Raw genomic sequence first — 15,656 nt, forward strand, 5'->3', positions numbered from 1 at the left:
AGAACGTACTGAAAAAGTTGGATAAATAAAAACTGAATAGATCTTTTCTGGGTGGTAGAGTGCCGGAAACAGAGAGCAAGGACAGCTGCTCCTTTTCAGGATGCACTCCAAAAGTTGTTGAGCTATTTTACCAGTTCTCCATTGGCCTGTTGTAGACTCCAAAGAAACTAAATCACTAAGGTGATGGACAATGTGCGTCACTTTGCCATCCTTTAAATCTTAACAATAAACATTTCTCACTATGGGTTTTGGACAATTGCAAATATTCTCAATCATTTCTGTCCCTGTTCTCTCCATTATTTTTGTAGATCTTGCATCTTATGTTCAGCAAAATGAAAACAATCTGACTTGTCTCCACAGTGGGAAAATCACTGCACAGAAGAGTAGGGAAACCCATGGATTGTTTTCTCTATACACCCTTATCAATATAACAAATCAGGAAAAACTGTGGCCAGTGTCACATAAAGATGCTTTTACCTACAGTGAGGGTGTGAAGTAGACCGATTGTTTGCATACTCACTGTCAATGTTGCCTTGATTATCAGGAGTGAAAGGATATATTGTTCAGGGTCATTTCTCTCTCTGAAATCTGTTCCCTTAGTCCAGGGAGACAAATGAGGTCGCTGTCAAGTAAAGTCCTTTACTTCACACCTGGATGATTTCCCCCGTCAGATAAGTAAACACAGCCTCTGCAATCCCCAGTAATAATTCCATCTTTGCAAAATGACAGATGTCACATTTGCCAGGGGTCATCTCACATTAGCAAAGGGAATGTGACCAGAAATACTTAGAATTCCTTCAGTTTAAAGAACTATAGATCATAATGTTAACACACAACCACCTTTATGGAGATGCACAATTGACTTTTGCTGATTAATCCATCTCCTGTCATGTCACCAATAGGTAACCTCCTAATGAGAGATGAGTTTATTTTCAACTGTGAAATCTGGTCAACATTTTAATCCATACTCAACATATTTTAACACACATTTAAAAAGGTTTACTACATCATGCACAATATAATGTTGATTAGGATATCTTTATAATCCGATGAAAGTACAGTACAGAAAAGTTGTATCTTACATTAACCAACAAAATTTTAGCAATTGCATTTCACTCTCTTAGATCATTACAAGGGTTTAGGGGTAATCTCTGAAAAAACAGATTATAAAAAGTCTTATGCAATAGTGACTTTGTCCTCCACTGTTCAAGTAAAATCATGCGTCATCCAGTTGCAAAATCTTATTGACAAAATCGTATTGGCAACATGTATACATGTATGCAAACCACACTGCAAAAATTTTTAAACACTGTACCCCATTAGGCCAGACCAAGATGTTATGGACACTTCCAATCTAGTCATTTCACCTTGTACTAGTCAGCAAAGCTATTATTCTCTACTTCTATTCATTTGCAAACTTCTAGGAAAGAATACATCCATACTCACAAATACACACAACATGACAAACCAGGATAAATGGCATTTGAAAAACTGTTATAAAAGAGACTTGCCTGAAGTCATTTCATTCAACAAAAATTAATTTAATTCTAAAGAAACTAAAGCTAATTTTAAAGAAATACATAATAAAATCGTACATTACAGAGAACATTAAGGTGGAGTTTATTTTCCTTTCTATAGAAAGAACTATGCTATTTCTTTTTTTTTAATTTATTTTATTTTATTTTTAATGTCTTTTTTTTTTTTTTTTATTTCTAGGAGACAGGGAGAGAGACAGCGTGAGCAGGGGAGGGTCAGAGAGAGAGGGAGTCACAGACTCTGAAACAGGCTCCAGGCTCTGAGCTGGCAGTCAGCACAGAGCCCAACGTGGGGACCGAACCCACGAACCGTGAGATCATGACCTAAGCGAAAGTTGGACGCTTAACCAACTAAGCCACCCAGGCGCCCCAGAACTATGCTATTTCTGTAAGTAAGTATTTTCATTGGTCTGTTCTTTGGTGAAAAGAGAGCTGATCTCATCGTTTATGTCATGTGAGGCTGCAGTTAACAGGTGTGTTCCACAATAAAGAGGAAACAGACAATCTAAAGGAAATTGGCTACCGGTTACCTTTATTATCAGCACCAGGAAGGGAGAAATCATTAGCAAAACATGATATCTTCTCTTTATTTTAAATTGCTCGAAGTGACAGGATGTCTGTCTAATAGGACTGCTTCTGTCTAAGACACAGAACTTTTTGTTTTTTCTTTTACAAAAAGTGATTTGCTCTATGTGTACAGTCGCTTATGCCAGTGTTAACTTTCCAGAGACAACTTCCTGGGCAATTGATGGCATTGAAGTCCCATTTCAAAATGGAGAGTAACACTAAATGCAGTTTGTCACTTGAAACTACCACTATTGAACAGAAGTCATATCAAATCTTTGGTTTACGTGCAGTACTTAATAATTAGGGCAAAAATCCTAAAATGTATTCCCCTCCAACCCCTTATTTGATTCTACTTATAAAATAACCTTCAGCAAAATGCTTTCTAAAACGCCAGTCAATAACGAATAACGTCAATGCCAATAATGTGGGTGTTAAAATAATTTCATATTTCCAAGTACATACATTTTGTAAACTGTTCAGTTTATTTCACCAAAGTAAACAACTGATAAAAAATAGTTTATAAGAAATGTTCCTCTAAGGGATGCTGTTTACCAAAATAGTGTTTTCTTTTTCATAGGTGCTTCAATCCTTTTGCTATTTATCATCAAGCTTTGCATTAAAAACCCTTTTTTCTCTTTTATAAATGATTTCCTGTTAATGTGAAAGGAGTTCTGAGTACACACAGTTAAAGGGATGGGCCTGTTGGCTCTTTCCATCTGGGATTGAATATGGCTTCATTCTTGTAAGAGACGATTGCAGTCTGCCCTGAAGTAGACTGTTGCGCCCAGTTCACTACAACAAGAAGTGGGTGTAACCCTCTGCCCCAGTAACTATAACATCCATCCAGATCCTCATGGCTTCCGGCGATGGCGCAACCATGTAGTAGATTCTGTCGTGCGTCTTGACACTAAAGGTGAGTAATGGATTAGGACTCTAAAAATCAAAAAAAGCAAAAGAATGTAAAACAAACATCCTGAAATTATAACATTAAATAACCCAGACATATATGAGTGCTTTCTCCTCTTCAAAAGTTCTCCAATTTATAGAAATCTAAACTGGTATTACTTTTGCTCTACTACAACCTGTACCCCCACTTCCAGGATCCTTCTCAAGACTGACTGTCCTTCTGGCCTTACTGCACAACCAGTCTCACACGGAGAGGTCACCAATTAATCCTCTTGGCAGCTACTTCATAGATAAAGCTCCAGCCCGGTACCTAGATAATGTACATAATAGGTAACAACTGTTATTCTTAGTCCTACTAAGATCCTTCCTTATAGTCACTTAGCAGGTCTCCTAAACTGATTATGTCCAGAATATTGTCTCATTTCACCATGACTTTTTCTTCCATAAAAGATCAGCTCTACTAACTACTTGTATGTTCTCTTTTCTAGAATGATTCTGCTTATATGAATCTGTTACGTCAGAGCAACAAATCTAAATTGCTTGCAGTTCAAAAAACGTTTTTCCAACTTAATTAGGCACTCACATCTGAAAATCAGTGTTTACCTTATTAGCATTCTTGAGGTGATCATAATACACTTCTTCAATGGCTTGGAAGTATATCACTCCTTTTAATTTAGCTTCATGCTTGTCTGCAATAATAGTTAAATACTTTATCACTGATGATGGACTGGGAAGATTATAATTTCAGTGTAATTATTACAATATTTATCTAGTATTTAAGTGACCTGAGATTAATTCAGATAATTTAGGTGAAGGTATTAGCCCAGTTCTATATTGAAAAAACAAATAAACAAAAGGAATAATCCGTCCAAACCTCAGGGACTAATTGACTTTGCCCAAAGCTCTCTAGCAAATTTGCAGTCAAAAAGACAGCCCAGAACTACTGACTGTCAGGTTACCAAACAAAATATAAACACTGCTAATACCAATATTGATTGTTTCCCCATGTTCTTCAAAACTGGTTGTAATGGAAATGTTAGTATGTAGAGCTATTGTTAATGAGATTTGTAAGGAAGTCTTTGTCTTTTAAAGAAGGGTGTTTTTTTTGACATAATGTAAAAGAATATTCTGCTTATATTTCTACTTATTAATATTCTACTTATATTTCTATGAATTTCTTGTCCAGTTTGCCCTTTCCCCTGTTCCCAGTAGAGCTTCACATCAATAATTTAATGCTGTCTCAATGCAGCATGTTCTAAACTGTTTCCAAGATTTCATCAAATTTGCCATAAAAGCCAAACAAAAACATAAAACTAAACAAAAACAACCAAATCACCAAACAATGGCAGCACTCTACGATCTAATAAGTTCTTGAAATATTTTGTAATTTAAACACAGAGCAGATCATAAGTATATGTGAGCATACTGAAGAGTTTTAAAAGGATGGATGAAGCTGCAAAAGAGAGACTCTGTATGGTACCCTGTTGGTGGAAGTGCAAATAAGAAAGCTCCCTTTGGAAGGCAGTTGGGGAAGATAAACCAAATAAAAATGCAAAAAATCCTCGTCCTAAAACTTTTCACTCCTAAAACTTTATCGTAAAGAGCTACTCATGTGCATGCGCACGGATTTGTGTTCGTTATAGCGGAAGGCAGCATCAAAGCTGCCTGAACTCTAACAGCAGACTGATCCAATTATGGACGGATCATGTAATGGAATCCTCACGGCCACTGGAGATGGATCTGCATGTGCTCGTCAGAGAAAGATCTTGAAATACTGTTATGTGACAAAAGTTATGAATAGAGTGAATAATTTGGTCTCAAGTGTACACTTTTAAGTTTATTTATTTCTTGAGATAGACAAACAAAGAGGGAGACAGAGAAGATCCCAAGCAGGCTCCATGCTGTCAGCATAGAGAACGATGTGGGGCTTGAACCCATGAACTCTAACATCATGACCTGAGCCAAAATCAAGAGTCAGATGCTTATATATATACATATATGTATATACATATATATATGTATATATACTGGTATTCTTTCTTCTTTCACCCCAGTTAATATATACTGGTATATATTCTTTCACTGAATATATACCAGTATAAATATATATTCAGTATATATACTGAAACACATATACACATATATAGATATATGTACATATTCATATCCATATATACATGTACATTTTCATTTATATATATGAATAAAGAAAATCTGAAAACGTATTTCAGACTTAACACTAGGAAAAGTTCAGAACTTTTGTGAACTTTCATTATATAGACTTTTTAAAAAAGCTTATTTATTTTTATTTTGAGAGAAGGAGAGAGAAAGAGAGAGAGAACCCTCTTTGAGAGAAGGAGAGAGGAGACAGAATCCCAAGCAGGCTTTGTATCATCAGTGCAGAGCACCACATTTTTGTTCTACTTTTAAGTTTTTGACCCATGAATGTCCCTTTTTTCCCCAACAACAACAATGAAAAGCTAGTCTGAAAAACAACAGGCCTGAGAGCTTCAGTGGAAAAGTGTAAAGCTACTAAATTACACTTAACTCAGCATTTCCCTAACTTATTCGATCATGTTTGACCATGGACCATATTTGTGTGTTTTGGTTTTTTGTGTTTGTTTGTTTTACTCTTCTTTGGGAAGCACCATTTTAATTACTGCCACATTCAGTGGTTTCAATCAGTTTCTGTGAAAGAGGAAGATTCTGTGTAATCTCTCAAATATTCGCTGGGGAGGATACTGCAGGATTAATGGGAATATATACAATAATACTTTATTTTCTGAAAGCAGAAAATAAAATCTGGATGTTTGTAGAGCACTTCATATCTGAGAAAGAACTCTCAAAAATGCAGGCCTCACAAGGACATTGTGAACTAAAAGAATCAATAATGCTATTGCAGGGGCGCCTGGGTGGCTTAGTCGGTTAAGCGTCCGACTTTCGCTTAGGTCATGATCTCGCGGTTCGTGGGTTCGAGCCCCGCATCGGGCTCTGTGCTGACTGCCAGCTCAGAGCCTGGAGCCTGTTTCGGAGTCTGTGTCTCCCTCTCTCTCTGACCCTCCCCTGCTCACGCTGTCTCTCTCTCCTAGAAATAAATTAAAAAAAAAAAAAAAAAATGCTATTGCAAATTGACCCACTAAAGCTATTCATTCCTTTCGGCAGCATTAGCCCATCAATTCTCAGATGTATTTTCTGTGTCTCAGTTTTCTTTAGAGACTCTTCTAAGGTTACCCAGTTAATATGTAGGAGGCCAAGCATGGAGGCCAGGGGCACGATCAGCATGGAGACTCATGACTCTAGCTGTCAGCACTCATGTGTACAGCTCCTTCACACCCATGGTGCCCATTTCCCTCATGACAAGCTGAAGGGGAGGTGTGGCCCCTGTGGGGTCAAGTCCAGGCCCTGAACTGCAATCTGCATCACTTCCTGTGGACTGATCTATTGTTGCACTTGGTGATGTTTGGGGAAAGAGTGGAGGTGGAGGTCAGGGGAGCGGATAAGCAAATGATGGCTGTAAACAGAGCCAAATGGACAGTGTCTGTCAAACTAGGACTCCCTAGTCAGTTATATAACATGTAAATATTAAAAAGCTGAATGAAGGGCGGCTGGGTGGCTCAGTTGGTTAAGCATCTGACTTCAGCTCAGGTCATGATCTCGCAGTCCTTGAGTTTGAGCCCCATGCTGGGCTATGTACTGACAGCTCAGAGCCTGGAGTCTGCTTTGGATTCTGTGTCTCCCTCTCTTTCTGCCCCTCTCCTGCTGGCACTTTATCTCTCTCTCTCAAAAAATAAACATTAAAAAAAAATTTTTTTTAAATAAGAAGCTGAACGAAACATAATTTTTGCCTGTTTTATATGTTATAGTTCTGAGTAATTGTTCATATATAAAAAAGGTTTGGATCCTTAAAAAAAAAAAAGAAAGAAAATCGATCAACAAGAAGTTTACATTTGGAAAAATGCATTTATGTGGTTATTAGGAGCTCAGGTTTTGACATGGATCAGAAGGAAGGGGCACTGAGCAGCTGACCTGCCTGACAGAGGACAGAACGAAATAAGGCTCTTGGAGAGAGAAGCAGAGAAGAAAAGTGAAGCTGTTTTGTCTGAAGTTAATTAAAATTTTATTTTTGGAAAATTCTGGGTGAGGTTGTTGTCTTTGGAGACTGGTCCAAGGGCAAAGTTTTGTTTATGGATTTTGTAGACACTAAATTGGCATTGCTCATTAAACTGTCATCTTTTCTATTATACTAACTGAAGGGAACATCTCTGGATTTTTTAAGAACCNGTGGAGGGTGGGGGTGGGGTTAGGCCATCCACTTGGGGGGCCACTAGAGCATTAACTGCAGCCCCACCAAAGAGCTCCTAACAGAAAGGTACATGCCCCTGGGTCCTCCTCACCCCAGTTCCGGAGCCCCACAGCCAGGGTTTCCTTTGTTTCCACGTGCTTCTTGGTTTCTCACACTTCTCTTCCTAAACACATCCTGACCTCAAACTATATAGATTAAATGACTAGGCTGTTATTTCTTAATATGTTAATTTAACAGTTTTTGACGATGCACATTAATGCTGATACAGTCACCATGAAGCAGGGCCTCTTTATAAACTCTTGCGAGATACGACTTTTCTTTAGTTGCTAAAGAGAGCAGAACTACATCTGTGCTGGCAACGGATGTGTTTCATGTCACCCAGGAGTAAATAAGAGACTTCTTTTTCTTTCTTTTTTTTTTTTCTTAGAGAGAGGGGTGGGGGGAGAGGTAGAGAGAGAGACCCGAAACAGGCTCCACGTTCAGCTCAGAGTCAACTCAGGGCTCTTGATCTCACAACCTTGAGATCATGACCTGAGCCGAAATCAAGAGTTGGACGCTTAATGGACTGAGCCACCCAGGCGCCCCGAGGCTTCTTAATAAGTATAGCAGTCACATAAATATTCCTGTATTTTTTGAAGACTCAGGTGGGTATGGTTCTCACAATCCATCATTTACAAAATCTGAAATATTTCAGTCAATAAATAGTTGTTCACTTATTCACTGAGGAGCTTTACCCTCTGCTTCAATAACATTCTAATTGATAAACTCTAGAATGTCTGTGAGCTAAAGCTGCCTAATTGTGTGTGACTTAAGTAGGGCGTATGACCATAAATAAATAAACAGAAACGCTTTTTCTGGCTTCGTGGTTTAAAAGTCAATATTTTGGTCTGAAAGGATAAGTTCCATTTAATATTTATTTGGACTTCAGGTTACTTCAGCACTAGAACAGACTAATTCACACTTTTTAAATAATATATAATTTTTACTATTTCTAGAGAGGAAATCATAGATATCATGGGGACTAGACAACGTTAATAGAAGATAATATATACCTACAAAGCTAATATTACCCTTAATTCCATGAGTTGCCAGTCAACCTATTTATACTGACTTTTATCACCTTTGCACTTTAACAGAGAGTTCCTGATTTGAGTCTGTCACTTCATCACTCACCTGCATAATAAGAGAATGTGCGCTTGTTCCGATCAAACACAAACCATCGTTTTTTCCAAGTTTTAATTTTTCCACCCATTTTGATAAGGAACCCTCGGCAGGTCTTCTCTGTGATTGATACATGATAACAGGTATCGATATTGTGGCCGGCAGTCTCTACGTGGCTTCGCAAATCAAAGTCTTCCTTCCGGACAGGCAGATAGCGTGTCAAAGGTCGGGCCTGGAAAAGCACAAAACTGGGTCATATATAGCCAAGTATTTATTTCGTTTAAGGTCACAGTTGTTTACGAGTGGACATGAACTGGAAAGCCTAAGCATTAAGGTGTTCACGTGATTATGAGGACTTCAGATAAATGTTTTTCTTTGGAGTTTAAAAAATGCATAGTATTTCAAGAAGGCTGCTACAATATACAGGGGAAGGGGGAGGGATACACTCAGGTGAATAGTTCTACTCCTTGAGACGGGCAGATGAGAAAATGGACGATGTCATTAACCTTAGCTTTCCAAGAGGTACATAGCACGCCAGAACGCAGGGAAATGAGGCATGACATTCCCTGGGCTTCTCCCTATCACACCTTATCATTTTTTCTTTTTTTTTTTTTTTTTTAATTTTTTACTTATTTCTAGGAGAGAGAGAGAGATAGACAGCGTGAGCAGGGGAGGGTCAGAGAGAGAGGGAGTCACAGACTGAAACAGGCTCCAGGCTCTGAGCTGGCAGTCAGCACACAGCCCGACAAGGGGCTCGAACCCACGAACCGCGAGATCATGACCTAAGCGAAAGTCGGACGCTTAACCGACTAAGCCACCCAGGCGCCCCACCTTATCATTAATTCTTAAATAATCTCAGAGAAGACGTGACTAGTGAACGTTATTTAGCAAGTACACCGCCCCCCAACCAGCCCTGTGAGACCCCCTAAAGCTATACCCATTGGCTTACACACACTTTCTGATAGAAATTGAAGGCAGAGATTTATGTTTTGAGAAGTGATGCTAAAATAAGGTGAGAAGTGGAATCAAAGCTGTACTCAATGAGTTGTCCAATGAGCAGATATGGAAAAGATGTATGTGGATGTCTTTTATTTTAATATGGCTGGAGTAGAGAGGTTCATCTAATTTAAGAAGCAGGTATCACCATGAGGTATATTTCTAAAATGGTGTTTGCCTTTAATCTGTTAATAACCCCACCCCTCTGCCCTGGGGAAAATAACCTAAATATATACCCGGAGGCAAACCTGATAATTAGGATTAAAATAGAGAACTGTACTTTTTGGATTGGCTTCGAATGCGAAACAGCCACGGATAACCTTCACTGCGAATCCTAATTTGGCAAAGCATTGGCATAATGAAATAAAATGGACACGTTTTACTTTGTATTTTTCCTTCAGTATTTTGCCTTCGAGTCTGTAGCACTTTGTCTATAGACAGATGTCAGAGACTTGCTGATACCTCAAAGCACACAGATTCTCACTGCCAAACTGCCAGCTACTATAGAGTAAGGGGAATGGCACTTTTTATGAAGTCTAGTAAACCCTGATAAAACGGATTCGAACTTTAAATAACTGGCGCTTCACAAAATTTTACTTTAGCTTCTCAGCCGACATACATCACATAAGCGGCTTTTCATTTGCAGAGACTCAAACCGTATGATAAGCGAGATAGGAAGTGAAAGGAAATGGGTGGTCTTCCTGAGTTTTGCTGGCGTTCAGGAACCTTGCACACGCGCGCGGACAGCTGTAGCCAAGGGGATATGGGTGACAATACAGTGGTTAGGGAAAAACAAAACTACCAAGAAATTGGGTTGGCAAAATGATTTTGTTCTGGAGTATTTGCTTTCAAAAATGGCTTCATAGAAGCTTTTCTCTTCCTCGACCAAAGGTTTTAGACTGAGTGTTGTAGTTGTTTTCAGTAGGAAATCCACCCCATTTTTCAAAGCTGCTCAGAAGAACATGCTCCTTTTAAATATACCCCCAAAAACAGGCAGAAGAAAAACTGCCTCTCTCATCGAATTGTTCTATGCGTGACTAGAGGAAAGTGTCATTTGGGTAGTAGGTCTCAATGGGTTTTCTTAAAATGGTTATTTATTTTTCAGAGAAAGCATACATGAGAGACAGAGAGAGAGAGAGAAAGAGAAAGAGAGGGGAGGGGCAGAGAGAGAGACAGAGGATCCAAAGCAGGCTCTGAGAGCCCAACGTGGGGCTCAAATTCTCTAACCATGAGATCATAACCTGAGCCGAAATGGGACACTTAACCGACCCAGCCACCCAGGCGCCCCTCAGTGAGTTTTGAGATAAACATACATTTGTTTGTTTCTCTCCCAGCAGTTACATGTCAAGCAAGGGCTGGCGGTGCCAAGAAAGCCAGCCTGACACAGCAAGACCGTCTTCTACAAAATGACCAGCAGGGGGCAACCTATTCTAATCCATCCAGACGGACGGTCGTACCTGTGCCCTTTGTTTCTCCCTTATTTTTACTTCCTTTTCAATTAACTTCTGCCGCTGGCTAGTTTCTTCCTGCAATCGTTTTTCCAGGAGTTCTCGGCGTCGTTTTTCTTCTTCCAGAGCTCGTTTCTTGGCTTCCATTTCCCGTTCCTAAATATCATTATTCGGAACAAATTTGAAGATATACTGGTTATACTTGGATGATTCCAACTAATGGAAAAGAAAATTCTCCCTAGACAATTGTTGGTTTTATAGCCTGGGCTCTTACAATATATCACCTAGACAAGAATCACCCTGCACATAGTTTTTGAAATCACCCCACGCAGAAAGGCAACCACGACATTTAATTAACAATCATTAAGTGAAAATCCAGGTGTGGTACTCAGTCATTTCACACTGGTGACCCCAACCCTTGCACTTTTAATAGATGGAAGACAAATTGTCACCCAACACTAGTAATGACGCTTAGCCCTCCTTTCCGGGGCCATCTTCTAACCGAAGGCCATCAGTCCCTCTGGTTTCTTTGTAGCTCTGTGCCCTCCTGGCTGGAGGTAACAGAGGAAGCCCACGAGGAAGTCAGAAGAGGAAAGGAGGGGCCCTTTAAGGCAGGATGCAAAGGCATTTGGGGGGATTCCTAAGGATGTTCAGATTCTGGCTTGAAATACAGTCACAGTAACGTGGGATTTGAAATATTACAATAGCACAGTTCACACAAGCTGGCAAGGAAGAGTGAAAACATAAAGACATGACATTCGTCCTTGTTCCTTGGCAGGCAAACACGGTGGCCATCAAAGGGAAAATACAATACAAAGCATTCATTTCAGTCTACGTTGACACTATACATATTTTAAATTACAAAACATTATAGTGCCGTAAGGAGGCTTAGAAGTCCTAACACCCGTACTTTTCAGATAACAACAATGAGGCCAAAAAGGCTGAGTGATGACTCCAAGGTTATATCGGTTAATAAGGCCCAAGGACAGTTTCCTGTCCAGTGCAGGACACCTTGAATCATGACCTCACTGACCTCGGGCGTAAAGATACTATACCGACCCTGGATTCAAGCAGCCGCGTCTTCTCTGCATGAGCCTGCTTCAAAAGTCTCTCCATTTCTTCTATCCTGGCAATATTTGAAGTGCTGGCACTGAATAGAACACAATAGAACACAAAACATCCTTTCAAGAATATTGTTTGAGAGTGATGTCTCTTTAAGTACACATGCATACGTGCATGCGTGCGCGACACACACACACACACACACACACACACACACGCCTGCGGCTTCTGGAATGGTGTGCGATGCAATCCAATGTCATTTAAAGGATGTTACTTAGGAGAGTCATTGGCCTGAAAAGGTAACTCACTCGGGTCTGAGAATTGTAGGTGACACTGGCTTATCTCAGTTTAGGAGACAAAATGTAGGCAAGGAAAATAATACCAAAGTAGAGTGCTTTACTCATAAATAAATAATCCAAACTAAATCCTACAAAGTGCTTTCTCATAATGCTCTTTCCAAGGTCTAAAAATTATGGACTGTGGGAGACCTTCTTTTTAGTTTAACTGCTCAGAGACGCACACTAATAAGACTATCACCAAAGTTCTATGTAGACGACACCTAAGGTTTGAAGACACTTTATTTGGCTTGGACATATGTGTCCCCAGCTGCTTTTTTGCTGTGCCTCTATATACATGGACATTTTGATCTCTGAGTCATGAGTTTGAGTCCCACATCAGGTGTAGAGATTACTGAAAAAAATATATACACATGGACATTTTATTTCTCCTTTTTTAATGTTTATTTATTTTTGAGAGAGAGAGGTTGAGAGAGTGAGCGGGGGAAGGGCAGAGAGAGGGAGGCAGAGAATTCAAAGTGGGCTCTGCACCGACAGCAGGGAGCCTGATGTGGGGCTGGAACTCACAAACTGTGAGATCATGACCTGAGCCGAAGTCAGATGCTTAACTGAATGAGACACCCAGGCTCCCGACATTTTATTTCTTATATGACAATGCTAATTACAAAAAGACTTCTGTCATAGGCGCAAAGAAGAGTGGTGGGCGGCTAGTTTTGTTGGTAATACCCAATACTCATCCACCACACCAACGAGGAAACTCTATGAAGAGATGCAAGAGCTTCAAAAGAAATGCATCCTAAGAAAGACATCATGCAAACAAGTGAAGGCAAAAACTAACAGGTGTTAACGCTGCAAGAACAGTTAGGGTAAGTAACTAAAAGAGAAAGAGAAGAACTTGGAAATGTTTAATACTAACCAAAAATGTTATTTTTTTCTCTTATTTACATTTTATTTGAATGTTCTGGAAATGAGGGCATGACCTAGGTCAAAACGTATTTACTCTGATATTCCAGCCATAGAGAACCAATGTTATTTCCTATGCATGTATACTTGTATAAGCCATCATATATATTTCTTCTTTTTTAGACTCTCTTGAGGACAGAGAAGCTTTGGTGCCTTTATCTTCCATAGCATAGAGACTGGCACATAGTAGGGATTCAGGTCAGATGCATTTATATAAAAATAAAATTCATATAAAAATAAGGGGAGCCTGGGTGGCTCAGTCAGTAGAGCATCCGCCTTCAGCTCACATCATGATCTCATGGTTCATGAGTTAGAGCCCTGCATCGGGCTCTGTGCTGACAGCTCAGAGTCGGGAGTCTGCTTCGGATTCTGTCTCCCTCTCTCTCTGCCCTTCCCTGCTCTCTCTCTCACTCTCTCTCTCTCAAAACTGAAGAAATATTAAAGAATTAAATTAATATGAAAATGAAAAGGATAATCTAGGTATTTTCAAGCAAAGGGCTAACTTCCTTTATAGAGATAAACGACCACAGTAACATAGTACATATAGTTTATCTTGGAGTCAGTAATAGCAGCTGTATGGCAGCTTATTCATAATTGCCAAAATTGTAAGCAACCACGATATCCTTTAGTAGGTAAATGAATAAATAAACGGTAGCACTTTCAGAAAATGGAATATTATTCAGCACTAAAAAGAAATGAGCTATCAAGTCATGAAAAGACATGGAGGAACCTTAAATGCATATTACTACGTGAAAGAAGCCCATCTGAAAAGGCTACACGCTGTATGACTCCAACTATATGACATTCTGGAAAAGGCAAAACCATGGAGACAGGAAAAAGATGAGTGGTGGCCAGTGGTTTGAAGTGGCGGGTGAAGGGAAGGATGAATATATCGAGCACAGAGGATTTTTAGGGCAATGAAAGCCCCTGTATGACACTATAATGATGTATATACGGCATTATACATTTGTCCAAATCCATAGAAAGCACAGCATCAAAAGTGAACCCTGTTGTAAACTGTGGACTTTGGGTGATAATCATGTGTCAACATAGGTTCATTAAAATATTTTTTTAATGTTTATTTATTTTTGATAGAGAAAGAGACACAGAGTGCAAGCAGGGGAGGGGTAGAGAGAGAGAGAGACATAGAATCCAAAACAGGCTCCAGGCTCCAGGCTCTGAGCTGTCAGCACAGAGCCCAACACGGGGCTCAACCTGCAAACTGTGAGATCACGACCTGAGCAGAAGTCGGATGCCCAACCGACTGAGCCACCCAGGCGCCCCTCCACATAGGTTCACCAGCTTTAACAACTGTACCAGCCCGATGGGGAATGTTGATAATGGGGGAGGCTATGTATATGCAGGGGCAGGGGGTACATGGGAAGTCTCTAGAACTTCCTCTCAGTTTTGCCGTGAACCAAAAACTGCTCTAAAAAATTATCTTTTAGAAAAAAAGTCATCAGTATTTCCAGCCCTATTACAACATGACTTTATCCAGGAAAGGGACAGACTCAGGAGTGCTGTATCCTTAGAAGTTAACTATCTCTGTAGTTCGCAGGGTTACTTTGGGCCAATTTTTAGCCAGATGTGTTCTCCTGATAAAGACAAAAACATGGCAATGTCTCCTCATTATTTCTATGAACTGTTGGGAGAGGTACAAAAGAGTAAGTTCTATTCTCTTCAACCAGCAAGAATTAAAGAAAAAAAATCTTTAATTTTTTTTGGTGCAGGCATTTGTATTCCTCATTATTAAGAATAGTCAATCTCACAGATGTTAAAGGGGCACACTTCATCAGTTTAACTGAGAAAGTCCAGGGCACACATCAGCCCCTCGAATAGCACAAAATCATGTTTATATTCTATCGTGTTCTCTGTGGCATCAGATATATATGTCTTATGTCTCCAGTTTATTTGGAAATGAGTAATTTGTTCACTAAGTCTCAGGTCTCAAAAACTCACCAGTCATAAAAAAGGGGGGAGGGGGCACCTGGGTGGCTCAGTTGGTTAAGTGGCCGACTTGGGCTCAGGTCATGATCTCACCATTTGTGGGTTCGAGCCCCTCATCGGGCTCTGTGCTGACAGCTCAGAGCCTGGAGCCTGCTTCAGATTCTGTGTCTCCTTCTCTCTCTGCCCTTCCCCTGCTCACGCTCTATCTCTCTGTCTCTCAAAAATAAATAAACATTACAAAAAAAAAAAAAACTCACAAAGAATTCTAGCCCCCATCTACTCTATAGTTCTTTCTACAACATACTCACTTTTTGTCTAGCTTGTGCCTGAACATTGTTACATACAGAAAACTTATTGTATCTGTTCCTTCATTGACTGGACAACATTCTTAGAATGTTGATACTTAAGCTGAATCAAAATCTGTCTTTCTACAGCTTCCAATTACTGGCCCAAGTATGACCTTGAGCTACAT

General features: G+C 39.7%; 1 protein-coding gene across 10 annotated transcripts in view; it reads right to left on the reverse strand.

Moving 5' to 3' along the window:
- Window positions 1–911: 911 nt before the first annotated feature.
- PHLDB2 (pleckstrin homology like domain family B member 2) overlaps window positions 912–15,656 on the reverse strand; it is a 223,128-nt gene continuing 208,383 nt past the window's right edge. For all 10 annotated transcript variants that reach the window (XM_077771902.1, XM_077771906.1, XM_077771903.1 and 7 more), the window contains 5 exons: window positions 11,976–12,066; window positions 10,926–11,072; window positions 8,485–8,704; window positions 3,612–3,697; window positions 912–3,035 (listed from right to left, as the gene is read on the reverse strand). In XM_077771902.1, coding sequence (XP_077628028.1) covers window positions 2,895–3,035; window positions 3,612–3,697; window positions 8,485–8,704; window positions 10,926–11,072; window positions 11,976–12,066 — 685 coding nt within the window. In that variant the 3' untranslated portion in view covers window positions 912–2,894. The remainder of the gene's footprint in view (window positions 3,036–3,611; window positions 3,698–8,484; window positions 8,705–10,925; window positions 11,073–11,975; window positions 12,067–15,656) is intronic.

Source organism: Crocuta crocuta, unplaced genomic scaffold (assembly GCF_008692635.1).
Source record: "Crocuta crocuta isolate KB4526 unplaced genomic scaffold, BGI_CrCroc_1.0 scaffold56, whole genome shotgun sequence".
Classification (NCBI taxonomy): domain Eukaryota; kingdom Metazoa; phylum Chordata; class Mammalia; order Carnivora; family Hyaenidae; genus Crocuta; species Crocuta crocuta.